Source organism: Thermochaetoides thermophila (assembly GCF_000221225.1).
Source record: "Thermochaetoides thermophila DSM 1495 unplaced genomic scaffold scf7180000011818, whole genome shotgun sequence".
Taxonomy (NCBI): Eukaryota; Fungi; Ascomycota; class Sordariomycetes; order Sordariales; family Chaetomiaceae; genus Thermochaetoides; species Thermochaetoides thermophila.
In genome coordinates, this window is record NW_006383034.1 from 816581 (window position 1) to 842778 (window position 26198).

The 26198-nt window shown below is 53.6% G+C and overlaps 7 protein-coding genes across 7 annotated transcripts; 4 read left to right on the forward strand and 3 right to left on the reverse strand.

The window, feature by feature from the left end:
- Positions 1–319: 319 nt before the first annotated feature.
- On the reverse strand, positions 320–1587 carry CTHT_0042530 (uncharacterized protein; the record flags this gene model as incomplete). Its single annotated transcript, XM_006694591.1, has 3 exons — positions 320–521; positions 574–1282; positions 1341–1587. 3 exons carry the CDS (start codon positions 1585–1587, stop codon positions 320–322), a joined length of 1158 nt encoding a protein of 385 aa, XP_006694654.1.
- An 898-nt stretch (positions 1588–2485) lies between these two features.
- On the reverse strand, positions 2486–3469 carry CTHT_0042540 (uncharacterized protein; the record flags this gene model as incomplete). Its single annotated transcript, XM_006694592.1, has 3 exons — positions 2486–3066; positions 3228–3338; positions 3457–3469. The coding sequence occupies 3 exons, from the start codon at positions 3467–3469 to the stop codon at positions 2486–2488; spliced, it is 705 nt and encodes a 234-aa protein (XP_006694655.1).
- A 3463-nt stretch (positions 3470–6932) lies between these two features.
- CTHT_0042550 (60S ribosomal protein eL8) lies at positions 6933–8111 on the reverse strand (the record flags this gene model as incomplete). The annotated part of the gene is made up of 4 exons (XM_006694593.1): positions 6933–7133; positions 7189–7698; positions 7763–7837; positions 8109–8111. The coding sequence occupies 4 exons, from the start codon at positions 8109–8111 to the stop codon at positions 6933–6935; spliced, it is 789 nt and encodes a 262-aa protein (XP_006694656.1).
- A 430-nt stretch (positions 8112–8541) lies between these two features.
- CTHT_0042560 (uncharacterized protein) lies at positions 8542–9738 on the forward strand (the record flags this gene model as incomplete). Its single annotated transcript, XM_006694594.1, has 1 exon — positions 8542–9738. One exon carries the CDS (start codon positions 8542–8544, stop codon positions 9736–9738), a length of 1197 nt encoding a protein of 398 aa, XP_006694657.1.
- A 1409-nt stretch (positions 9739–11147) lies between these two features.
- CTHT_0042570 (histone acetyltransferase-like protein) lies at positions 11148–14636 on the forward strand (the record flags this gene model as incomplete). The annotated part of the gene is made up of 3 exons (XM_006694595.1): positions 11148–11832; positions 11895–11942; positions 11995–14636. The coding sequence occupies 3 exons, from the start codon at positions 11148–11150 to the stop codon at positions 14634–14636; spliced, it is 3375 nt and encodes a 1124-aa protein (XP_006694658.1).
- Positions 14637–16238: 1602 nt separating this feature from the next.
- Positions 16239–18197, forward strand: CTHT_0042580 (uncharacterized protein; the record flags this gene model as incomplete). Its single annotated transcript, XM_006694596.1, has 4 exons — positions 16239–16311; positions 16405–16474; positions 16543–16763; positions 16825–18197. The coding sequence occupies 4 exons, from the start codon at positions 16239–16241 to the stop codon at positions 18195–18197; spliced, it is 1737 nt and encodes a 578-aa protein (XP_006694659.1).
- Positions 18198–20209: 2012 nt separating this feature from the next.
- On the forward strand, positions 20210–25878 carry CTHT_0042590 (putative nuclear pore protein; the record flags this gene model as incomplete). The annotated part of the gene is made up of 3 exons (XM_006694597.1): positions 20210–20300; positions 20434–24095; positions 24250–25878. 3 exons carry the CDS (start codon positions 20210–20212, stop codon positions 25876–25878), a joined length of 5382 nt encoding a protein of 1793 aa, XP_006694660.1.
- Positions 25879–26198: the final 320 nt, after the last annotated feature.

Below are 26198 nucleotides of genomic sequence, written 5' to 3' on the forward strand. Positions count from 1 at the left end.
GATATGTGGGGCCCATGGCTCTCGCATTTGTAGTCTTGTTATGATCTCGACGTGTGTTTGGTAAGAACAGGTGTTTTTTTTATAAAAAAATTGACTGCCATCGACGATTAAGCCAATGAGAAACAGATATCCTCGTCAGAGCTCAAGTATGTTATGTCAGTACGCGGCCTGCCGAACGCCGTATGAGACAACAGAAGTGAATTTTGAAGCGGAAGCCGCGTGCTAAGCATTAAGTACTGGCATGATGGATCTGACGCAAAGGTTTCGAGGATCCCATCGTTTAGCGTAACAAACATGTGTACCAACTAGTGTTACGCGTCTAGAACCCCTCGATACGTGTTCCAACCCCCTTTTCGTTTGCAAGCTGTATAAGATATGTCCCGACTGTCAGGTCCATAAGACCGAACCCAACACTCTTGTAAATAACATTGCCAGCTTGGAGCCATTGCCTTAAATCCTGTTTGCGGTCTCTTGGATCCTGCAGGACCCCAACACTATTGGGGTGCACGATTTCACCCAACCTGTAAGACGTCATTAGCAACTTTGAAACCACTATTCTTCCAGATGACTTACTCAACAAGCTGCTCCTCTTTTACCCCAGCAGCAATCAACTCACCTGCCTCCATAATCGCCCCCTCAACAGTATCAACCACCACAACCCCGGCATGACTCTCCCCATCATCAACTAGCGCTCTCCTTACCAGCTCCCCCGGGATCTCCCTCATCTCGGGCTTATAACTCCCAATCGCCACAACCAACCGCCTCTTCGTCTCATCCAGCATCCCCGCATCAAATAACTCCTTTGTGGAAGGCGTACAACAGAAAATCACATCCGCTGCTCTCAACACCTTCTCCAATCTTCTCTCATAATCGTCATCTTCAGCAGAAACCACCTCAAAGCTACACCCCACCCACCTACCCTCCCCCTGATACCTCCTTACCACCTCTTCCACAGCCCCACTCCTCCTCCTAGCCACGAAAATAACCCTCCCTACTGCCTTCCCTCTCGTCACCAGCGTCAGACGCACATGCCAATAAGCCTGCTCGCCACATCCAAACACAACAAGCGTTTCAGAGCCATGGGTTGGGGAGACAGGGCGGTGGGTGATAACCGAGAGTGAGGCAAGCGCCGTGCGGAAGGCAGTTAGGGCGCTGGCATGGAGGAGGCCTAAAGGGGAGCCGTCGGGGCGGAAGAAGGTTACTGCGCCTGTTGGGCGGATTGTGGGTTTTGGGCTGTTGTTTTTATGGGGGAATGAGGGGCCTGGAGAGGAGAGGGTTATGACTTGAGAGGGGTTAGTAGCAGGTTTCTAAGAGAAGGGAGGTGAGGCGTTGGGGCTAACCCTTGACAGCATTTCCCGTCTCACTGGAAGATGGCATGAATAGCGTTGTGGCTCCTGTTACGGGGTTGTAGATGGAGACTCTCTCGGGCTGCTGGATCGCGGTTGCTGCTTTGGGGCCTGCATGGCGGGCTTTGGAGTACTCGTGGAGAGCCGATTCTAAGTTTTTCTGGAAGCCTTCTAGCTCGGAGCGCGTCAGGTTCTTGAGGAGCTCCTGGATCTGGCTGTCGGTGAGCACGGTGAGAGTCATGGTGATACGTAAGAAAACGTGCTATTAGGTAAACAGCACAACAAAGCAAGAGGGTTGAGCGAGATTCTGAAGGTCACCGGGATGGGGTATTTCAAGGCCAACGGCTCAATATATATCGACCTCTGCCATTCACATTTACTCTAGGTTATCCGCCGAGGTCTTATCTCCGGTCCGAGTCTGGCCGGCTCCTGTTACTCCCGCCAGCCCGTCGATGCCGGCGTCGGAGTCGGGTGGAGCTGATGACGATGCCAAGGCCGGTGATGGCCGGCGATGGAGGGGTTGTCATCGCGGGGAGGAGAGAACTCCGTCATGGCCACAGCCATTGAGCTCCCAAGACCGTTTGATCAAGAACCAATTCAAGTTTTATGACATCACATATGTCCCTAGCAATCTTGTACGATCTTTTCAACAATTGATTTCTCATTATCAGGTTTTCTGCGGTCCAGGTCTCTTGGTGTCGATTTTCGCTCACATAGAAACGGGTCTCGGGCATGCGCCAAGCCAGCACTCATCCCCGCCACCCGCCACTCTTCACGGTAAGTTGCCTTGGAGGTTCTCACTTCAGTTCAGGAAGGGACAAAAATCCTGGAAATCTATAAAACCTTAGGTATCTTCTCCCTGGACGCCTGCGTCGAGAACAGAGGCTTCCCCTTCTCGACACCATGATGATTCGTACAAGAAACCCAGCTCACAAAGCGTGACGTCCGCTTCGTGAGTTCACACAAATGATCCGATTCACATGAGACTACCCTGCCACCCACATCCATGAGAGATAAACCACCCTACGCTACCAGAGCCGGCGCCAGACGCGATATAAACAAGACAGAACCCAGACGCATATGACAAATAAACCAAAGAACCGCCTTAACCTTGGAACCGTTAACTCCGTCCAAAAATGTCATGACTTGACTGCCATGGCGGCGTTCCCATTGGTGAACACTAACTGCGCATGCTTCCCCCTGACGACTTCATCATGATGGGCACCCAGCACCACCTTGCCGCCAGTGCCGATACCAAGATCGCGGATCTTGCCGCTTGCGAGATCAAAGATGCACCCGTGCACCTGCATTCCACGCTCCTTAATCGCCTCCTGCACGACGGGGTTGCACATCAACACCTTGATGCCAGCCTCGACATTGAGCTCGGCAATACGGGCAGCCCGGGCCTTGAGGTCCTCGATGGCGTTCAGCTCCTCGAGGTGAGCAAGGCGCACCGTCTTGAGCGGCAGGAGCCATGTGTCCAGCACACCACCGACGCGCTTGTCGCTCAGGGCAGCCATTGCACCACCGCAGTTGGTGTGCCCGCAGAGCACGATGTGCTTCACCTTGAGATGGCCGACGGCATAGTCGATCACAGCTGAGGTGTTAATGTCGGTCGGCGAGACGATGTTGGCGATATTGCGATGCACGAACACATCGCCGGGCTGCAGTCCCAGGATTGTAGTCTCGGGGCAGCGCGAGTCCGAGCAGCCGAGCCAGACTGTTGAACCATCGTGTTAAAAACGCTGATGTTGATCCATGATGTTGAAATTGATCGATAAGGGATAAGAAAGGAACTAAGGAGGGGACAGTTACGGGCAACACGGCATGGAGTGGAGCCCGTTTCATTGGTGTAAGTCGGTTGCGATGGGGACTACTTACGGATCTCAGGGGCCTGCCCACTTGCGAGCTTATGGAAGAACTCTGGATTTTGGTGCGCCTTATAGCTTGCCCAAGCGTTGTTGGAGCTCAAGGCATACAGAAAGCTATCCTCTATTGATGGTGAAAGCCGGTCAGCAGGACAGGGTGAATGTTTCTGGGACAGGACGGACGAGGGGGAAGGGAGGGACTTGGCTAAAAAAGGCAAGTCCGTTGCCAAGTGACCACTCACCATGCGCCAGCATCTTGGCTCTCAACAAAAAAGAAGAAAAAGCGATGTTGGAAATTCGACAAAAACGGGATGTAAGAGACTGGGAATCAGGTTGCAGCGCTGTAAATGCGATTGCGATGGCTCGCTGATATTTAATCCCCCAGGCTCGCAGGGCAGATAAATCGCGACGCGCGATTTTCACGAGCAGACTCTCAAACAGGTTCAGGCTCGAGTTCGTACACACCTGCACACCCCTCCCCTATTTCTTGCTTTCCGGCCGTCCGTCAGTCCGTCTCGCTCGCGTGTACGGTAACGCTGCGGCGTCAGTGTCAGCAGCCCGTCCACAGGTTGCAGTAACCTAGTGTGTCGAAGGGAGTGGTGCAAGTGGTGCAATTCGCCCTGAACTGGCTAAACGGCGTTACGTTGGTGTGCCTTGTTCGGACGACCGCGCTGCGCTGGCTGTCGGAAGAAACGCCGAGAAGGATTCGATGCGCGTGTCTTGTCACCTTATGCGATCGATATTTGATCGATCTCCGTTCTAGTGCTGTTCTTTCCCCCTTCTTCCCTCTTTCCTTTTTCTGACCCCCTATCTTGCTGTTCGGCAAGCCAGGAAATGAGATCGGGGCAAGGGGCCTTATCAAAGCGGTCCAACGGCCTTGGGCGCTTCCCACGCGACCTCGCGACGAAGGAAGCTTCGGGAAAGCGCAGGTGGAAATATACAGATGAGAATGATGAGCAGACGGAAGGTGCGGAACGGAGCGTTGTGTCTGGCTGTGTTCCGTGTCTGGGATTGCGTGTTATCTCGGACAATCTGACAATCTACTCTGGGCAGCAGAATGCAGAGTGCAGAGCGCTGCGTCTGGCTGCGTTTGGCTCCGTACACAACTGTGTTGTCGAGGACGGGAAGGCTGGCAAGTCCAATCACAGCAGTAGCGTAACACCTGGGGATACGTGGAGAGACAGCACCTGTGAGGTGGTCAGATCTGGAGAGATGGGGATGATAAATAACAGCGAGGCTACCAGACTAAGATAATATACACCAACGCTCTATGCTGTGGGAGGAAGGGATGCCGCCGGGTCTAATAAGTACCAGCTCCCCCGGATCGTCTTCCCCAGCTCACCGGGTTCACTGATATGAAGCACATGCCCATTCAATACCAAACAAGTGATCACGCATGCTGCACACCTCCCATGCTCCTTATGCTCCCAACCGCAACAGTTCCGTCCATGGGCTTACTTTTTCCCCTTGTTGCCTTCCCCTTCTGTCTCATTTCACCCGTCTTCCAGTCCCATTCCCGGATGCCACCCTCCCCCAACGGACAGTCCGACGCAGCGGCGCAAACACGTCCTAGTGATTCCCCATGCCGCATGTCGGCGCCCATGCTTCTGGATATATCTCACACTAATGACGCCGGCATCTACCTGTGTACATCACTGCTACGATGTGACCTACGTTCCCCTCCTCCTCTATCTCCGCGATGCCGGCTCAAGCGGAGGAGGGTAGTATCCGTATCCCCCATCTGGCTCCAACTATTGTACGTTGCTCCATACAATAGTGTACTTGGCTGATGACTAGCAGCCAAGCGCTTGACCGGGGGGGTACAAACCCCTGTTCAGGCTGTCCAGTCGCGGCTGTCTGAGAGTCCGGGGGTTGAACTTTAGTGAAACGGCACGAGCTGCACCCCGCCTACGCTCCCGACGTGCCCGCATCACCCACCTGCAAAAGGTATCCAGATCAGCGCTTCCTGCTGTGTAGAGTGGTGTAGGGAGCTTCTGGCAACGGACTAAGGGCGACACGAACTCTGATCGGAGGCGTGTCACCGAAGACGTACATATGTAGTGCAGTCTAGGATGGTGGGCATGCGCAGTGTAATGTGTGCTGTGCAGTGTAGGTTGGTCAGACTCGTCAGATAGAGATCATTGGGACGCTGGCAAACCCCAGTCCCGGTCGCCTGTCTGAGCCTAAGTTTCTAGCAGGATCGGCAGTGCAGCTCACAACATCCCAATCCTCCTCCTCTTCGCCGCCCACATCGCGCTAGTGCTGTAGGCTAGAGGTCCAGTCAAGCTTTCCTGCCCGCGGGATGACGGGTGATGGAGGGGCTCGGAGGGAGGGGCAGATGCGGCCGGGCAGCTGGGCTGTCAAGTCAGCGGTGAGAAACGAAGCGGGGCCCGGAACCCTGCGAATGGAGGATAGAGATGGGGCGCGGGGGTCACGCCCGCAAATGCGCAAACGCAAAAAAGGGGACAGGCAGGCAAGAGCCGCCGTCAACCGATGAGAGCACGACCGCGCCAATGGCAAGATAGGAAAAGCGCACCTAGTCGGCAGTGTGATTCAGCGGGCGAAGAGGTGTTGAAGACATGAGCCGGCTTCCGAGTCTCCCGCTAGCTCGTTCGCTGGTCCTGAAGAGCATGCCCCACGGATCCTCTGTTATGGCATTCCGGGGGATTGGTCGATCACGCTTTCAGCAAGTCTCTCTGTGTGATGAAAAGCAGGCTTCCGCAGGCCGACTGGCCGCGATAAGCTTCAGAGAAATGTTGAAGTGCATTGGCCTGAACCAACAGTGGAGGTCAAACCACCATTCCATTTTTTGGACCATGAACATCTTGAAGGATGACGCTGCCAAATAATGCTTGACGTTGGTTGTTGGCATTTACAAACAAGAAGCTCCCCCAGATCCACCGATATAAATGCATCCCTCCACTGCCTCGGAACACCGGGATCGATATGAGCTACGTGGCCTGGATGTTACACTTTTACATTACACCTCCTACCTGTTTGATGTAGGAAGACAGGTGATAAGGGATGGATCGATTTACTTGGGTTCGCTTGCTAGTAGTTTGTCTCTCACGATCCAGTACGCGATATCTGTCTTTGAAGTCAAGGGCAACTCCATTCCAACCTATCGGTCAAGTGAAACATGTTTAGTGTCTGATGGTCATCGGTTCATTAAGGCGTTGTGGAAACGTCAGAGATAATCGATATCTCTTGATCGAGATTGTGAGATTGTAAATGCCTATCAGCCTGGTCGCTTGAAATCCCATATTTCACAGCTTGGGCTGTCGATCTTTCAGCACTGTTGCATGACGCCCGCCCCAAACTCATGAAGCTGGCCTCTGACGTCTCATCCCCGACGCCACCACATACGTAAACCGTCTTCCTGCCCCAGTCTGTCTTAAAAGTCCGTCACACTTTGGTCGGCCTGAACCGGGGCGATGCGCTGCCCGCAGTCAATGGAAGTGACATATCGGCGTTGAATCGAACGCAGGGTTTTATGCCAGCATGGTCACACCGCATGGCTTTTTGACATGTTTTTGGGGTATCATGGCATTCATCATTGCTTTGTCCCGACCCAAAACCCAAAAAAACAAACAAGTGTATCGACGACGCCCACACGTGGCGGGGGCAAGCTGTTTATTTTACCCTGAGCTGGTTTTGGTATTCCCGTACGCCATTCGCAAGAACAACCAACCCGTCCCAACCATTGCAAGCATCAGATTTAGACCTTGATGGCGGTCTCAAGAGACTTCTTACGCTTCTCCTCGCGCTTCTGGGCCTTGAAGCCCATGATACCACCACCCCAGCGCTTGCGGGTATCCTCGACCTTCTCGAGGTAGCCTTCCTTGACAGCCGAGATGAGCTTGGCAAGCTCGTTCTTGTCCTCAGAGCGGACCTCAGTGATGGCAACAACGGCAGCAGTCTAGCAATGTGTCAGACTTGACTATAACCTAGTCTATGCAACAATGGATGCTCACCTTTTTGTGGACCAGAGTGCCGAGGCGGGCCTTGCCCTTGATGATGGCGTAAGGAATGCCCATCTTGCGGCAGAGAGCCGGCAGGAAGACAACCAGCTCAATGGGGTCGACATCGTTGGCGATGAGGACGAGGGAGGCCTTCTTGTTCTCAATCAGGCCGACGACGTGGTTCAGACCGTACTTGACAGTGTACGGCTTCTTGCTGACGTCCTCCTTCTTCTTGCCCTCCTTGATGGCCGTGGCCTCGCGCAGGAGACGCTCCTTCTTCTCCTGCTTGGTCTCAGGGCGGTACTTATTGAGGAGCTTGAAAGCCTGAGCAGCCAGATTCTTGTCCAGAGTATACTGGAACTGGGCAATCGCAGGAGGAACCTTCAGACGCATGCGCAAAATTTTCTTCTGGCGCTGGAGGCGGATATACTCCGGCCACTTAACCATGCGCGACAGGTTGCGCTTGGGCTGGATATCTTGGCCAATGCCGAAGTTGCGGGGCCGCTTCTCAAGGAGCGGGTTCTGTAACATTGTCAGCACACAGGAAAACGAGCAGGAAGTGCTGGATAGAGGATGTGAGACTGACCTTGGGAGCCTTCTTGGCACCAGCCTTCCCCTGAGGGAAGGGGGCCGGGGCGACCTTCTTACCGGACTTCGGAGGCTGTCATTGAGAAGAAGACATCAGCAAATGTTTTCCATTGACTGGTAGTCTTCTGAACTCTAGTGAGCTGCCTGGATGGCGTTTCCGCACATCACAAACCAGCTCCAGCCAGCCATCACCTGTGCGGTTTTGCAACCAGCAGGCGGAATGACTTAATGCACCCAAGCAGACCACGAAGGGTCGCTAGGGCGCAGATAGCAAGAAAGCATCACAAGATGCTCTTGCATCCAAGAATGAATTGATAGAACATCGTAGTCGATCAGGTGCTTACCATCTTGTCGTTGGGCGGTTCTGCTCAGGGCCGGAGCTTGTTTGTCGAGAAGAATTCTAAAAGTTTGAAAATTGGTGTTGCGGCGCGAGTAAAAAGAGGGTTGTGGATTTGCAGGCGCTCGGACCAACTGTAGGGTATGGCGGAGATCTTTGAACTGATTGGCCATCCTTAAGGGTACGTACCGACCCTGTGCGCAGCAAGTGTGCCCCGCCGGCTTGGCGCTCTTGACGGCTGTCACGGAAGTGTCAAGCTGAGAGTCTACAAGCCAACCCAAATGGCTTCATTTCAATCGCTGTTTCCGCCAAACCTTCAAGAACTGCGCGGGCCACACGACGAATAACTGATCACGAAAACGGCCTTATTAAATTTGTGCGAGTTCAACAATATCAGGACGAGGCTCACCTCCTACGGAGCATACCCATCTAAACCCAATATGGCCCCTTCTCCTTGCAGCAAGTGTAAGACGGAGAGGGCAATTATCAAACGGCCAAAGAATCATGCAAAACTCTGCAAGGCATGCTTCATCCAGGTTTTTGAGGACGAAGTCCACCATACCATTGTATCGTCAAAGCTGTTCTATCCCGGAGAGAAAGTCGCAATAGGAGCCTCTGGGGGAAAGGATTCGACAGTGCTAGCCTCGGTTCTCAAGACCCTCAATGAGCGGCACAATTACGGCCTTAAGTTAGTCCTTTTGAGTATAGACGAGGGCATCAAAGGCTACCGCGATGACTCGCTCGAGACGGTGAAGCGCAATTCCGTGCAATACGACATGCCTCTTAAGATTGTCAGCTATGAGGAGTTGTATGGTTGGACGATGGACCAGGTGGTAGAGACAATCGGGAAGAAGAATAATTGCACCTATTGTGGTGTCTTTCGACGCCAAGCACTCGATCGTGGGGCGAAGATGCTGGGCATCAAGCACGTCGTAACGGGTCATAATGCTGATGACGTAGCAGAAACAGTCTTGATGAATCTGCTTCGGGGTGACTTGGCGCGGCTTGCACGAAGCACTAGCATCGTGACAGGAGACAGCCGCTCGGATGTCAAGAGAAGCAAACCCCTGAAATACTCGTATGAAAAAGAGATTGTCCTCTATGCTCATCACAAGAAGCTCGACTACTTCAGCACCGAGTGTATCTACAGTCCAGAGGCGTTTCGTGGCAGTGCTCGGGGCCTGATTAAACAGCTGGAGAAGGTTCGGCCAAGTGCCATTCTAGACATCGTACGCAGTGGCGAGGACATGGCAAGGCTTGTTCCGGGGGACTCTTCCTCCTGTGCCTGCGACGGACAAATAACCGCTTTTATGGGACCGACAGAAGATGACGTTGGCGGATGTGGTTCACAGAACGGTAGCACGCCGGGAAACGAAATGGCCGCGATGGACAAGCAATTAAGGGAGAATGAGGAACATGCTTCTCTCGAAGACGATGTCGCAAAATCCATAGCGAAGGAGAGCGGTCAACAGCGGGAACTTCCCCTAAGAACGAGGAATGGCATGGTCAAGGGTGGTACGCGGCAGGTACTTGGAAACTGCAAGCGTTGTGGCTACATGTCGAGTCAAGATATTTGTCAGGCATGCATGCTTCTCGAAGGTTTGAACAAGAACCGCGCGCAGATACAAATTGAGTAATTTGTACGTTTGAGGTATCATCTGGACTGAGTTACTGGAGTCTCATCGGGGATCGAGGAGCGGTACTCCGTACGTAGTCTTCAAAGACCATACACCCTTCCGCGTCATGACCGCCATGCTGAGGCATCTTTATGAAAATCTTTTTTCAACCTGGATTGTGTGAGTTCAAGCTTCTGATTTTGTAAACTAGAGCAGCCCATACCTTCCACGGGTTATTAAATTCAAATCCAGGCGGTGCTATCGGATTGTCTGTTTGTCCTCGTAGGTGTCCAGTGAGTCTCCTATCACGTTCCATCACTGTACGAGTAGTGTGAAAGGTCAGCTTGTCGAGTCTCTATCTGAAATCGCCATTGTCATCGGTCAGGTGGTCATACTTTGCTGCAAAAACGTTAGCAATAAACAGAAAGGAGTGGACATCATGAGCTACCCACTTTGTCCCACTGATCAACGGACCATCTGTGCCTTTTGTCGCCGTTGAACATATGCCGGACCTTGGCCATGCCAGCACCTGTGACGCCGAACATCTAAGACCCTCATCAGCAGGTGTAGGTCGTCTGGTAGGAAGCTACGGGAGCTTACGGCAATGATGATTCCATAAGGAATCAGAGTCTCGAAGGGAACCGGCATTGTGGCGGTCGGGTCGTCCTAGCTTTCCAAAGTCAGTTTGGAAGAATAAGTAGAAAAATGGGGACTGGAGCCGTACACGAACACTTGCTTGACCTGGGGCGAGAGAGTCTTGCGCGGGCCGCACCCCTCGATGTTGCGTAAATGGCCTCGTCTGGATTGACGAATGGGAAGCTTAATGATTTGCCTAAGGCATCACGCTCTGGCCTCAAGCCTGAAGTGGGACACTCACGCACAGACCAAGCAGTTGTCTGGATGCGGTCGCATATAAGGGGTGATGACTAAGCTTTGCATCACAACGCACGACAGGCGCAACCCGCGATGCTGAAGCCTAGAGGTTGCGACTCTCCAAAGAACTTCAACCGAAAGCAATTTTGTTGTTTTTGAACCACTCCACTGAAATTTTAACCGATCGCTACCGTTTTGACGCGTTTGCGACGACATAGCGTCTAAATAGAGCCATTATTCATTGATGCATCCCTTCTCGGTGCCTTCTTCCGCGCGTCGTTGATTCTGGAGAATCGCGCTCCTTCGCAGCCGCGTTTGTTCTGCGCCTGCATCCAGACGCACACCCGCCCGTTTGGCGGTATTGGCGCAGGATCGCAGTGGCATTAGTCAGCATACAACAGCTCTTCAGGGCATGGATCACGACTTGTTGCTGCTTGAACACCTACCTACCTAGTATGCGCCGTGTTTGCGTCTCCGAGCCTTGACAAGACGGCCCTGACATTGCGCAACGACAATCCACGCGATTGAGGGTCGTTTTGGCGACAGAAAACACAGCCATGGCTGACGCACAGCTTATGGAGGAACAGCTGCAGCGCAGCGTCATGCGCGACGCCGAGATGATCCAGCATATCTCCGATGGAGTTGTAGCTGTGGGCGACGACGGCTCGTATGCCTCCCACAGTCACATTGTTGTCCACGATGGAGAGTTTGATGCCGAGGGTGACATAGACATGGATACAGCAGAGGAACAGAGACAAGACTATGACGAGGATGAGCAGAGTGAGTCGGAAGAAGAGGACAGTGGCAATAGCAACTCCGAAGAGGAGGAAGATGAAGAAGAGGACGATGACGATGATGACGATTCATTTGAGGAAGACGCTGAAGGCGAAGAGGATGACGAGGTAATCCAGCGACGTCGTCTTCCGCAGCGCAGATTAGCCAGCAGAGTTACTAGCCGTCACAGTGCTGAGGATGACGACGATGAAGGTGTTGGCGCAGTCAAGTTTCGGCCGGGAGAGACAGAGGATGAAGATAGCCGCTCAGAATCCGCGAGTTCGGCAAGCGGAAGTGACGACGATTCTGACGGTGACGAGGAATGGCACGAGGCTGACCACGACGATGGTGATGATGACGAATCCGCAGATACCACCGGGCTGTGTATCTTCTGCAAGCAGGATGAGGATCACGATCCCAGTGAGGAGTTTGAGGTCTACCTGGCTTGCACGAGGTGTGGGGATAATGGTTGGTGCATTGTCCCGCTGGAATGTGTGTTGGTGAGATTATCTAACATAGCCAAACTACAGCCCACCAACAGTGCGCTCGTGAAAATGAAGCTATTACCAGCGAGCAAGGTATGACTCAACTATCTACAACTGGCCTATGGCCATCTGCTAATGTGATTAGGCCCTGGAAATTGGCGATGCCCCAAGTGTGCTGGCATGGACTCTGATTCGGATGCTGCTGTGGAGGAGAATGAGGCTACTACCGCAATGGACAGTGCGGCTGAACCAAATCCGTCATCCTCCAGACGGACAAGCGTGCCCAAGTTGGCGTGCGACCTGCTGCCATCTCAAAAGGGAATTATTAAGCCTGATTCTCATTCCGTATTCAACCAGCTTGTCCTTGATGAGGATCCAATGGACGGGTCTCGTGTGCTCAGAAAACGCAAGACATCTTCAACCGAGGCAGATGATGGAGTTATGACGCTCCGAAAACGGCGGAAAGCCACTACAGATGGGCAGAGCAATGATGAAGGTGCTACTAACCAGGATGATTCATCCCGACCTGTCTCAAGGTCTCTGCGTATAAAAATCGCGAACGCTCCTGCATCTATCATCAAAAACACCCGCGGAAGCCTGATCGTCAAGTTCCGAGTGAACTCTTCTGAGTTACGTCAGATTTTGTCAAGGAAGCCGAGGGGCTCGCGGAAACGTTCTACGGGCAGATCGTCTCGACGCAGGACTTCCAGAAACGATTCGAGGAGGATTGCAGCTCTTCCGGTAGCTCCTATCACAACCCCTTTCACTCCTACCGCTTATTCCCAACCATTCTACTCTTTCTTCGACAAGGAGACAGACGAAATGAAGGGCAAGCCGTATGGAGGAATCTTAAGCGAAGCTGAGGCTGATACCTCGAAAACGATGCCCACTAACGAAGACCGGCGGCGCTTTGACGAAGCCAAGCAAAAGGCAGAAGAGGAATGGCGAGAGAGGGTCCTCAAAATGCAGGCAGAAATGGAGCTCCCTCCCAAGAAATCCAAGAAAGCGTCTGGGCCAGCGAGCCAGATTGAGTGCATAGAGTTCGGTGGTTGGGAGATCGACACATGGTACGCTGCTCCATACCCAGAGGAGTACAGTAGGAATCGCGTCCTCTACATCTGCGAATTCTGCCTCAAGTACATGAACTCGGACTACGTCGCTTGGCGGCACAAGCTCAAGTGCCCGGCCAAACACCCTCCAGGAGATGAGATCTATCGGCATGGTTCCGTTTCCGTTTTCGAGGTCGACGGTCGCAAGAATCCGGTTTACTGTCAAAATCTTTGCTTGCTGGCTAAGCTCTTTTTGGGCTCCAAGACTCTCTACTACGATGTAGAGCCCTTCCTCTTCTACGTGCTTTGCGAATACGACGAGCTGGGCTACCACTTTGTCGGTTATTTCTCAAAGGAAAAGCGAGCCAGTAGCCAAAATAACGTCTCGTGCATTCTCACATTGCCCATCCACCAGCGAAAGGGCTATGGCAACCTTCTGATCGATTTCTCTTACCTCTTGACCAGGGTTGAGAAGAAGACAGGCTCGCCTGAAAAGCCTCTCTCGGACATGGGCCTGGTTTCTTATCGTAACTATTGGCGGCTTGTTATGTGCCGCTATCTCCTCGAGCATTTCTCGGAAGAGAAATCTGGGAAGATGGGGCTTAGCATCAAGCAGATATCTGAAGACACCGGCATGACGCCGGATGATGTGATCTCAGCGTTGGAAGGTCTGAGGGCTCTTGTCAAAGACCCCCAGACACAGCTCTATGCGCTTCGCGTCGACTTGCAGTATTGTCGAGAATATGTCGAAAAGTGGGAGGCCAAGGGATACGTGAAGCTCAACCCAAACGCCTTGACATGGACGCCCTACGTTATGGGCAGAAGCAACTCTTTGAACTTCGAATTAGCGCCTACTCTCAGCGCCATCGCCGCCCGAGACGATGACGAGGAGATCAAGCCAGATCCACCGGTAGAAGACCCGTTGATCAATGGATCAAATTCCCCCACTCGCCGCGAGGATCCCCCTCCAGACATCAAGATCAACTTTAACACCACTATTCTTCAGTCTGCTGAGAAGGACGCAATGCATAGTGCTGTCAAAGGTGATCCCAAGCCTTCTGAGAGTGATGGCGCTGATGACGCTCCAGATGATCAGAAATTCAATTCTGGTCCGGATTCTAAAGATTCAGAAGGCGACGACTGGATGCTCAAGTACAAAGACATCCCGCCAACTCGCTTCGAGCCCGTTCCACCTGTTCCAGGCCGTCGCTCCGCTGATCGATCTCGCTCCGTTGTTATCCCTCGCCCACCCACAGTTCGGTCCGCAGGCAGCAGCACGTCTCGCCCCCGGTCCAGACGTTTGACTGCGGGCTCGCGCCGCTCCACGACATCCAGGCCCCGTACGAGCGGTAGCAATAGTAGCAAGCGCAGACCAGGTGGGACTGGGCGCGGACCGGGTCGTTGGCCTAAGGGCACTAAGAAGAGCGATTATGGCAACGCAGACAGTGGACCTGGTTTCCCTCCAGCTTGGATAGCTGAGAGAAACAGACTCGCTGCACTAGCTGCGGCGAAAAAAGAAGCTGCTGAGAAGCAAAAGGAAGAAGAGGCCACTGCAGTCGGAGAGAGCGGTGAAGTACGGGATACGGTGCAGGTACAGAGTACTGCAGTCTCGGACCAACTGAACGGGTCTGTTGCCGCGGGTTCAAAGACTCCCAGAGGAAAGGGGAAAGGAAAGGCCAAGGAAGTACCAACGGATGTGGTGATGGGGGAAGCCGATGCCGAAGGTGAAGAAGACTAGGAACGCACCGCAAAGATCATAATAGGGTTTTATTTCATGCTGGGATGCTTTATGGGATGGGAATGGAACAGCATGGCGTTGGGGATTATGGCTCTGCATAGGGTTACTTAGGCGGCTCAGGGACGGACAAGGGTTTTTTCAAAGGGTTCGCCTTGTTATCATAGGGTTTTTATATATTGCACGACTTGCGACTTGTACCATTTGTCGCCGATCTTCGTCGGCTTGTTGCTGTATACATATACATAATTGGGGAGTTTGTTGCGCCGCTTGCGCGTTTTCAGTTTCGTCAACAGATGATCGCAAGCCCTTTCTTATACCCATTTTTGCTTGGAGCGCCTGGGTTCTGGTGCTGGCATTATGATGCAATGGATTTGATAGCACCAAGAAACCGGTAAATGTCGCCCGACAGTTTTTGGATGCCATCTTTATCATGGCGCCTTCTCAGATGCCCATCAATTGGGGTTCCTCGAGAGCCGCGCTTACGTCATGGCGGCTTTTGAGACAGCGCTTGTATCAGGGTCCTGATGATAGCAAAAGCCGTTCCAGAATCATGCCTTTCCCGGCTCTCCTTTGTCTCGAAAGTCAGATGCATTTTTTTCTTTTCATTCTGTTTACCCAACCCCTTGTACCGACTACCCAAACAGCTCGCAGTGATGACCCTCTAAGGCTGGCCCCCGTCGTGGCGAAGAGTCCAATTCCAAGTCTTAGTTGTGCCCGCCCAGTCCAGCTGAGTGATTCGAGAAGGCTTCGATGCGCCCAGGTGCACCCGAACGCCTTGTGCCGAAAGACCCTGCACGTATTACAGGCACTGTGCATGCAAGGTTGTATTTTAAACAGTGCATCGAGTAGTGCTAACCCAGCAGAGATAGAGGTTGTTTACAGCATAATACATATGGCTTAGCGCCTGTCGTGGACGAACAGGGCAACTTCGCACTGTTTTCTTGTCAGTAAGTTTCCGTAGGTGATACAGTCAACCTCATCGGATTCATACAGTGCCGATGTTTCGCGCAAATTACCAACCCACTGTCCTGTGCTGATCCAGGTTCTCCTGCTGACGACCGATCAAGCTCCTATCCCCTCTTCCATCGCAAGACCTACGTGGACGCCCCAGAGTGTAGCCATCTCCCTGCCTAGCCGCGAACGGCATTCCTGTGCACCTCGTCTCGAGTCAGCTTCATACATAATCAGCGCAACAGTTTGATGAGGTCGCTATTGACCACGAACGATTGAAAGCAATTCATTCACTCTCAGACAAGGCCGTCTTCTCCAGGAGCTGAGGCCCGAAGGCGGAGCACGACACTTATCGAGTCACACGCCAACAGACTCGCTCTTTTGGTGGCGCGCGCGGCCTTTTGACACCGAACTCTGAGCAAACAATTCCGGCGCACTGTTCCATTGTTGCGACCCGCCAAGCGTGACAACGAGAGAGGCACAAGCGGATTAGTTAACCTTCCTCCGACGCTGGCTACGTACTCACACACATCTCCATCAATTTACTCGATCATTATCTATTCTCTGACCTTATAGCCGCCGCTGCTTCCGGCAAAGTTCCCAAATCTTCCCAAATCGCCTTCCTACGCCAACTCTTCGACCGGCGCCAACATGTCAAAAGTCATTCGAAGTGTCAAAAATGTCACCAAGGGCTACTCGAGTGTCCAAATTAAAGTCCGCGAAGGTGAGTCAGCTTGGCTTCCTACTTCTGCCTGACGCGGCTTTCGATGTCTCAGGGAATGTGAGAGCGCCCTTTGCTAACGTCTTTACGATGCAGCGACAAGTAACGACCCATGGGGCCCGACAGGGACGCAGATGAGCGAGATCGCTCAGCTGACCTACGGGTCGTAAGTAGCTGAATTTGTGACCCTTGCGCTGCCGCGACAACCTGCGCTGACCTGAGTCTATCGTCTAGGTCGACGGACTTCTATGAAATCATGGACATGCTCGACAAGCGACTCAATGACAAGGGCAAGAACTGGAGGCATGTCTTGAAAGCGCTCAAGGTGATGGATTACTGCCTTCACGAGGGCTCCGAGCTGGTCGTGACATGGGCCAAGAAGAACATCTTCATCATCAAGACATTGCGCGAGTTCCAGTACATCGACGAAGAAGGCCGGGATGTGGGTCAAAATAGTAAGCGCCTTGTCTGAACGCTGCGAATTTTGAGTTTATGTGCTAACAATAATCGATGCAGTTCGTGTTGCTGCCAGGGAGCTGACTGCTCTGATTCAGGATGAAGAGCGCCTGCGCGCTGAGCGGAATGACCGTAAGATGTGGAAGAACCGTGTCAATGGCGTTGAGGAGTACGCTCCTCAGCACAATAGGGACCGCCACGACCCACCCAGACAGCGGCATCGGCAGTACAGCGAAGAGGAGGACCTCGAGTATAGATTAGCAATCGAGGCAAGCAAGGTCCAGGAGGAAGAGGACAGGAAAAAGCGCGAGAGCCGCAGGCAAGCTGAGGAGGACGACGATCTTGCAAAGGCTATCAAGCTCAGCAAGGAAGAGGAAGAGCGACGCAGACGTGAACTTGAGGAGACCAATGCCGCCGCTCTCTTCAGCGACACGCCGACTCAGACCCAGCAACCCCAGTTCACTGGATTCAATCAAGGTTACCAGCAAGGGAATGCTGTTGATTTCTTCGCCAACCCCATTGACGAGAGCCAATTGCAGATGCAGAACCAGATGCAGATGCAACCCACCGGCTATTTAAACACCGCTTACACGGGCTTCCAGCCGCAGATGACTGGATATCCGAATGGCTATGTTAACCCATTTGCTCAACAGGCTACGGTATTCGACCCATATGGTCAGCAGCAGCAGGTCTTCCAGCCCCAAGCCACAGGATACAATCCCTATTTCCAACAGCAACAAGCCCAGCTCCAAGTCCAGCAGCAACCACAGCTAATTCCCGACCTTCCTGAACCCACTCTGCAGCCGGGTAGCAACAATCCTTGGGCAAACAGCAGTAGCTTCCAGTCCCAACAGGCACTGAAGCCAACGCCCACGGGTTCTAACAACCCTTTCGCCCAGCGCCCATCCACAGGCTACAAGCCAACCACACTCAGCACCCTACCGGAGCAGAAGACCCTTACAAGCTTCAGTAGCATGTCGAACCTTCAAGCCTCCTCCTCTTCTTCCCCCTTCGGCAGCAACCCCTTCAGTCAGCAGTCACAAAATCAACAAAACCAGACGCAGTCACAGAAGCCACAAAGGCAAATGACGGAGCACGAAGCTAAGCTCAACGCGCTCCTTGCTCAGGGAGAAGGCCTCGACACATTTGGTAACACAGGCCAGCTGCGTATTCCAGCGCAGCACACCGCTCCCGGTGTGTTTGTCAACAGCGCCGGGTCTGGCTTGTCTAGACTGACAGCTGAGACCACGGGCAACAACCCATTCCTCAAGCCGCAAGCCACTGGGGTGCCTTCGGCCCCGGCTCAGCTGCAGATACCTGCTGCCACGGGCCCAGCTAGCATGGGGTTGAACAATAACCCGTTTGCAAGGGCACAGCAACAACAGTCGCCGGGCGAGGCCTTCACACAGAGAGGGAATTTGATCACGTTCTAGGCAGACGGTGATGAGGGTGATGTGGCTGGAACACGGGACGGTAGGAGGGTTGTTAGTGAATAGCTCGGTTTGAGTGGGTAGTGAGAGTCCCAAGTAAAGGAGAGAGATGATGGGTAACAGACTGCTGGTGGTAATGGACGAAGGGGGTAAGCCTTTTCCCGCACAGGATATATTAGACTGCTACACAGGAGGGAGGTGAGTGCGGAAGCAAGGCTGATGGTAACGGGACTTGAGGCTGCGGCAACGGAGAGCTGCAGCGACAGGCACGACTGACTTAGGTTGAGGGCCTTGAGACTCTGGCGACTATTCCCTCCTGTGCTCGCGAGAGCAAACACATTATATTTCCTTTCCTCCACATACCCTCTAAGAGGTGGCCTTCATTTGTTTTTTTTCTTTTTTTCCCTCTAACCGTTCTCTATTTTTCCTCTCTACGCTTAGTTGTTTTATTTTTATGTTGACTGGTACCGTTCACATTTACACGGCGTTGGGATTCCTTTGCTCGGTTTCTCATTCTCCTATGTGTTCAGGGAGTAGATCCCCTGGATAGTGCTTGAAAATGGGAGCTTCGGTCTGCCGAGCGAGTGAATGCTGTTTTGACATCACAGTGGTTCCGGCGCGGAGTAGATCAAAGCTCATAGAAAAGATAGAAATGCTGGCGGCCATCGATAGAACTTTTAACAATTCGGGACTTTGACCAGATCGACTACGTCCAAGAGATATATACAAGTAATAAACACAAAGAGCTGTGGTCATTGTACTTGGACCGTAGAACTGTCGAGATGACCCGTGAATCGAGATGTACGTTGTACATCCATGGCTGCGGGGGAGGGCAGAAGAAGCACAGCGTACGGACAAATGGACGCAACCTCAGGCAACCTCGCCAGTCGTAGCAAAGCTCTCAGATGACAGCTTCAGAGTAAACAAGCAGGGAACAAGCAAGAATGAGGAGTTACAAGGGAGGGAGAAGAGGAAGAGACTGGGGGATTTGCACCTGCCTGCATGCTCTTCAACGTCTACGGAGATCATGGGCTTGTCAGGACAGCGAGCCGCAAGACGCAACGGAGACAGATGGCTAACACTGAACATCTTCAGCAATACCCGAGAAGCATCCAATCAGCTGTCGCATATCGCTCCCTGTCCGATATCTTGAAGACACGCTCTGGGCTCTCTGTGTTATCAATGTTTTAGGCATCACCCATTGATTAGTTCAGATTGCATCAAGACTGGTCTAATTGCCCGTTGACCAAGGCAAACAGGCCTATTACTCAGCATGGCTCAATACACTAATCAACGGCGTGAGTTGAGACCAAAGGCACCGTGACACGAGGCCACGTGATCCAACTTGCTGCTTCAAAAGCGTCCTTTTTATGGGAACAGTCATCATTCGAGCCGTAGAAAGTCTTCATTGAGCTTGAAAAGCAGACAACAAGCAGCATCGACATGCGCTGTTGACTGATCCATCATCATCACATTGTCTCTTGTTCCCTTTGCCATGCCAATTCGAAAATCCCTAACGAGAGAAACGGAAGCCAAAAGTCAAAATCAGGTGGCTCGTGCTTCATAGCTCGATTCACCCCGGCCACACTTTTTTTGTGGGTCACGCACGACTCGGGCGTGTCGGAGCAGCCTGATTGGCCAGAAACCAGGGTCCGCATGTTGGGCTGCACTGGGTGCCCCATAGCAACTTGCAGGAGAAGGCTCTTACCTTTCGCGAGCTTGCCAGACTTCGCCTTCGCAATTCGCGACTTTCATCATCTGTTGGAGTCGGGAAACAACGCGGTGCGGCTCCAAGCACTGGCATCGGTGTCTCCAAAGCTTGCGCCGCCCTTCTGGAAATAGCTGTTTTATTCTCGGTTTTCTTTTGGATTTTTTTCACATCCGTCGCGACCGATTCCCGATACACCATAAATTTCCTGGCGCGTAGGGCGACGGTGCCTCGCGCTTTTTAACCTCTCGATCTTCCTTTCCATCTTGCCACATCGCGACACCCCCCATTCTCGACATCGCCCATCATGTCATTCGGTTTCGGCAGTGGCGGCTTCGGCCAGAACAACAATTCATCGACTTTTGGTGGCTTTGGCTCGACTCCGACCACGAACACAGGTACGTAACGCGGTCGCGCAACTCTCGTTTCCCCCCCTCCCCACTCGTCACATTTGAGCCTCTTCTATCAACACTATTACGACTTCTCCACGTTTTTTTTTTTCAAATCAATGCAGTGGCTAATGTCATGCAGGGTTTGGTTCGACCGGCACCACGGCATTTGGCTCGACCTCCAATACCACCGGCGGCGGTCTGTTTGGCGGTGGTGGCGGCGGCTTCGGCTCCGGCAACACCTTTGGCAGCGGCTTTGGCAGCAAACCGGCCTTTGGCACACCCGCCACGACCAGCTCCACCAGTCTTTTCGGCTCCACGACCACCACTGCTGGCGGTACCGGCTTCGGCAGCGGTGGCTTTGGCAGCACAAATACCAGCTCTCCATTCGGTGGTGGCGGTACGTCACTCTTTGGCAACAAGACTACCACCGGCTTCGGGTCTGGCACATCGACTTTTGGAAGCAACACTGGCGGCGGCCTCTTTGGCGGCGGCTCAACCACCACCGGTTTCGGTGCCACTAACAATCCAGGCATTGGGACCAATGTCGGCGATCCCCCTGGCACAGCCGTTGTTCCCTTCTCTCCTACTGTCGAGAAGGAGGTGAATAATCCCTCTCAGAGCAATTCGTACCAGAACATCCTTTTCATGGATGCCTACAAGAAATGGTCTGCCGAAGAATTGAGATTGGCGGATTACAACCAGGGTCGCAAGACTGCTGCCCCTGGCGGAACTGGTGCCTTTGGCAGTTCCGGTTTTGGCGGCTTTGGCACAACTTCCAACACTGGCGGTTTCGGTTCCAATACTGGCGGTGGCCTGTTCGGTAACACCCAGCAGAATACTGGAGGCTTTGGCACGACCAATACCACTGGTAGCGCCTTTGGGTCTGGCGGCGGCCTCTTCGGCAACAAGCCTGCCACTGGCGGCCTTTTCGGTACTTCATCCTCACAGCCCGCTCAGAGCGGTGGGTTGTTCGGTAGTGGCACCGCTAGCACTTTCGGTTCCAGCAACACTGGCACCACGAGCACCTTCGGCTCTAACAACAACACCGGCGGCGGCCTGTTTGGAAGCAACAACACTTCCTCGAAGCCAGCCTTTAGCTTTGGCACTTCTAACACCAGCACTCCGGGCTTCGGCACCGCAACGACCGGTTCTGGTTTTGGCACAGGCACTACCACAAACACCGGTGGCGGCCTCTTTGGTAACACGGCTCAGAACACTAACACTGGTGGTGGTCTCTTCGGCAACCAACAGCAATCTGGCTCTGCGTTTGGCAGCGGCACCGGCTTTGGCCAACAAAATCAGTCTACTGGCACATCGCTGTTCGGCAACACTCAGCAAAAGCCCGGTGGTTTGTTCGGCTCTACCACGACCAATACTAGTGGTGGCCTTTTCGGAAGCACCAACACGGGCACTTCTACCTTTGGCCAGACTCCCGCCACTCAGAACACGGGCGGCGGTCTGTTTGGTTCCAAGCCTGCCGGCACCGGTGGCTTGTTCGGTTCTACCGCCACTAACCAACCTGCTTCTACTGGCGGTCTCTTTGGAAACCTCAACACTAATGCTCAAACCCAACAGCCTGCGACGGGTGGGCTGTTTGGCAATCTGGGCCAGAACAACCAAGCCAAACCCTCTCTGTTTGGTACCTCGACAACCACTGGCGGCGGTCTCTTCGGTAACACGAACGCTCAGCAACAGACCGGAAGTCTATTCGGAACCTCTACTGCCCAACAGCAGCCGCAAACGGGCTTGGGCGCTTCGCTCTTTGGGTCTTCTCAACAGCAACAGCAGCAGCCGCAGACTTTCTCGACTAGTATCACCGACATATCTGCGTACGGTGCCACAACACTGTTTTCGGGCCTTCCCGATGACAAGATCCAGAATCCCGGTCCCCTCGCGACGCCTCTGTCTGGCAAGGCCAAGGTTAAGAGCCGGTCAATCTTGCCCATGTACAAGCTCAGCCCGGCCAACGCATCCCGCCTTGTCACTACCCCACAAAAGCGCGCTTATGGCTTCTCATTCAGTGCCTACGGATCGCCCACAAGCCCGTCCTCCAGCGCGTCGAGCACTCCCGGTGCCTTCGGCCAGAGCATCCTTTCTAGCAGTATCAATCGCGGCCTGAACAAGAGCATCTCGGCTAGCAACCTTCGTCGCTCCCTCAACGTCGAGGATAGCATCCTCCAGCCCGGTGCGTTCTCTGCTAACTCGAGCATGCGCCTGCTTGGCGGCCCTGGCAGCCACAAGAAGCTGGTCATCAACAAAGACATGCGTACCGATTTGTTCAGTCCTCCGAATAAGGACAAGCAGCCTCAAGAGGATGGCACTGCCGCTCGCAAGACCGTGACCAAGCGCGTCAGCTTCGACACAAGCAATGTTGAGACTCCCGAGAAGACAATTGAAAGCAGCATCCCTGCCACTGATGATTCCGGCTATCTGAAGCCTGATGCCCGTTCTACCGCCAACGGCACTAACGGCGCGAATGGCGCCAAGTCGTCTCCCGTTGCTGCTGCCTCCCCCCCCGAGATGGAGCAGGTTAAGGGCAAGGAACTCGCTGTCGTCCACGAAGAGGAGTCCCCTGCTCCTGCTCAGACCGACAAGCCGCGCGGTTCCCAGATTGAGCCTGGCGCCTACTGGATGTCGCCCACTGCTGACGATATCCGCGCCATGAACAGGATGCAGCGCCAGCGCGTTGTTGGCTTTACTGTTGGCCGTGAGAATGTGGGCAGTGTCCAGTTCAAGGTTCCCGTGGATCTGAGCAACATCAATCTTGATGATCTCTTTGGTACTATCGTCATTTTAGAGCCGCGCTCCGCCACTGTTTACCCGAACGCGGCCAAGAAACCTCCTATGGGCAAGGGTCTGAACGTGCCTGCTCTTATTTCCCTGGAGCACTCATGGCCCCGCGGCGGTCCTACAATCAAGGGCCGTCGCCTTGAGCGCCACATTGAGCGCCTGAAGTCCATTCCCGATACGACGTTTGAGAGCTACGACCCTGAGACTGGTGTCTGGGCTTTCTCGGTTGAGCATTTCACGACCTATGGTTTAGGTGACGACGATGACTACGATGATGATGACTACGAGACAGAGCCCGAGTCTGCCGTTAAGTCGACTCCGCGCCCGGTGACGAGCCCGTCGATCTCTAAGAGCTCGACCTCCCCTATCGACCCCGATGACACGTTCGAATTCAGGCGCAGCCGCCGCGCCCTTCCCGGCGCCTTCGATGATGCTGCTTTGTCTGACACTGACGAGGTTGCTAACCACGCTCAACGCCAGGGTACGCTGTCTCCGGAGCCGCAGGACGCTGATACCCCCTTGCCATCGCGGGAATGGCCCGAAGATGAAAGCATGGCTGACGGTCTCGATGAATACCAGCTCGAAGCCTATGAAGAGGCGTCTCAGCAGGGATCCGTCGACGAGCAGGAGGATTTTTTACCCTCGCGTTTCGCCGCCGACAATGACGCCCCCCAGGTCCCTGCTGGAATCATGAGGGCACGCATGCGCGCGGTTAAGAAATTAAATGCGCCCACGAAAATCGAAGTAGCCGGTGGTGATGATTGGACTCAGATTTTGCAAGCGAGCGTTAAGGCTCCCCGTACGATGGATCGGGCAACATTGCGGGCTCTGAACGAGTCTGGTGCAGTGTGGGAAATGAAGGATCGTGGCAGTCCTCCTCCTCAGGCGACTGCAACTGTCTCCGACGGAATGGGCTTTGCCACCAGCATCGATTTGATGAAGTCGCTGTTTGAGCAAGCGAAGGCCCCGACTCAGCCAGCGTTGACGACTTCCGGCAAAGGGTTTGTGAAGGTCGGTGTCCCGCTTGCCTCTTACTAGGTTTCCCTTCAGCAAAGCTTGTTTTGTTTTTGTTTTTTTTTGTTTTTTTGCTTACTTTTGCAATGGCAACTTGTCTACTGTACTTATGCATTATGAATACAGACTAAGACTGGCGTTCTCTCTCTAGTGGCCTTATGAGCAACGTTCTAAGACTGATACCGAGGAAAATTTGGCAGTTCCCCGAACCAACTGGGGCCCTAACGAACTTTTGATTTCAACCCAGCACAACGAACCGAATCTGTTGCCCGTTGATGCTGCCGACGACTCTGCCACATCTCCCAGCACTCTTGCTCGTCTTCAGCAGTACATCAACCTTGTTTCGAGCAAGAAGCAACTCCAGCGGGTAGCTGGCCCAGAGTTTCGTGAACTGGCACAAGGTGATTCCGTTTGGGAGCTCGCCGCACTACTCTTCGATGACAACGGTGAAGGTGTTTCTCAGTTCTGGCAGCAGCTTGTCTCTGAGGCTACTGACCGCGCCCTTTCTTTCACCGCCGGTCTCGAGGAGAAGGCCATCATTTGCTTGGCTGGCAACCGTGTGGACGAAGCTTGCCGCCACTTGCTTGCTGCCGGCAATTTCCGACTTGCTACTCTCGTGTCGACCATCGGCAAGGTTGATAATAAGGACATCCGCGCCCAGTTAAAGGATTGGCGGGAGTCAAACGTGCTGGCTGAGTTCTCCGAGCCCATTCGGGCTATCTATGAGCTCCTGGCTGGCAATGCGTCTGTTTGTGCTGGGGTCAAGAACGTTCCAATCGAGAATCGCGTCAATTCTTTCACCATTTCTCAGCGTTTCGGATTGGATTGGATGCGGTCATTCGGTCTGCGCCTGTGGTATACTAGCGGTGTGATTCCTGATGTTGCTGCAGCAGTCCGTTCCTTCCAGGAGGATATCGAGCAGGATCGCGAGCCAGAGCCTGACAGCGCGCTGTGGACACTTCTCAAGGCCTTCGCTAGCCGCGAGTACGACTGGTCGGATACACGCCTCGGATGGCTCCTCACTAAGGCCATCTATACGACGGGAAAGGTCTCGTTTGGTGAGGATGCTTTGCAGAAGCTCGATAAGGCATCAGTCACCTTTGCCTCGGCGCTGACGGCGGCATCCCACTGGGTCCCGGCCACCTTTGTTCTCCTCCAGCTTTCCGACCCCGCTTCGCGCGAGGCCGCAGTCCGTGACCACCTCGGCCGCCATGCCCACCGCATCGGCTCTCCTCGCAACCTCATGAGTCCCTTCTTTACTCTCCAGAAGTTTGGCGTGCCGGAGGCTTGGATATGGGAAGCCAAGGCCCTGGACTACCGCTCCCGTCAGGACTCCCAACAGGAGTTCCTTGCCCTCATCTGGGCACAGAACTACGCCGAAGCGAACCGGACATTTGTCACGCGCGTTGGTCCCGACCTGGTCATCGAGCGCAACCTCCCGCGCCTGTTTGCCTTCGCCCAGCTGCTCTTCAAGGTCAAGAAGCACCTGCCTAACTGGGAGCGTAGCGCTGCTGTATACCTCCTTTACCCGATGGCCGTGATGCAAAATCAGGGCTCTGGGAAGTTGGATCGCTTTGACAACCAGCTCATCGATGGTCTGGTGGCGCTTCACAGCCAAACCCACGGCGACATCCGCCAGGAGGCGGCCATCGCAGATATGGCGGAGGAATTGATCAAGTGCAAGGGCGCCGCTGCTGCTTCAGATCCACGGTTGCTTCAGCTGCTGCCGCAAGATGTTCGGGGCAAGTATCTGCGTGCTCAGGTGCTGGAGGCGTTTTGAGGGTATGATGCTGTGCAAAGTCCTGCTGTTAAAAAACGGCATTAGGAGGCCTGTATTCATGGTTGGTGAATAATCGTGGTTGCTGGTTGGGAGGACAGTAATACATAGGACGATGGGCACAAGAGGTCTAGGAAAGCATGGAGGACCCTCAGCTCGTGAGGGGAAAGGGTTAATTCTTGTAGTTGTACTATGGTTGCAGGATTACATTGTTGTGCGCAAAATGGCCAAATAGTAACTGGTTTTCGCTTACTGGTACGAGTCTATGATCGCTATGACTTGAAGATCAGCAACTCCTGGAGCCGCTGTGGAGGGCACCGCCA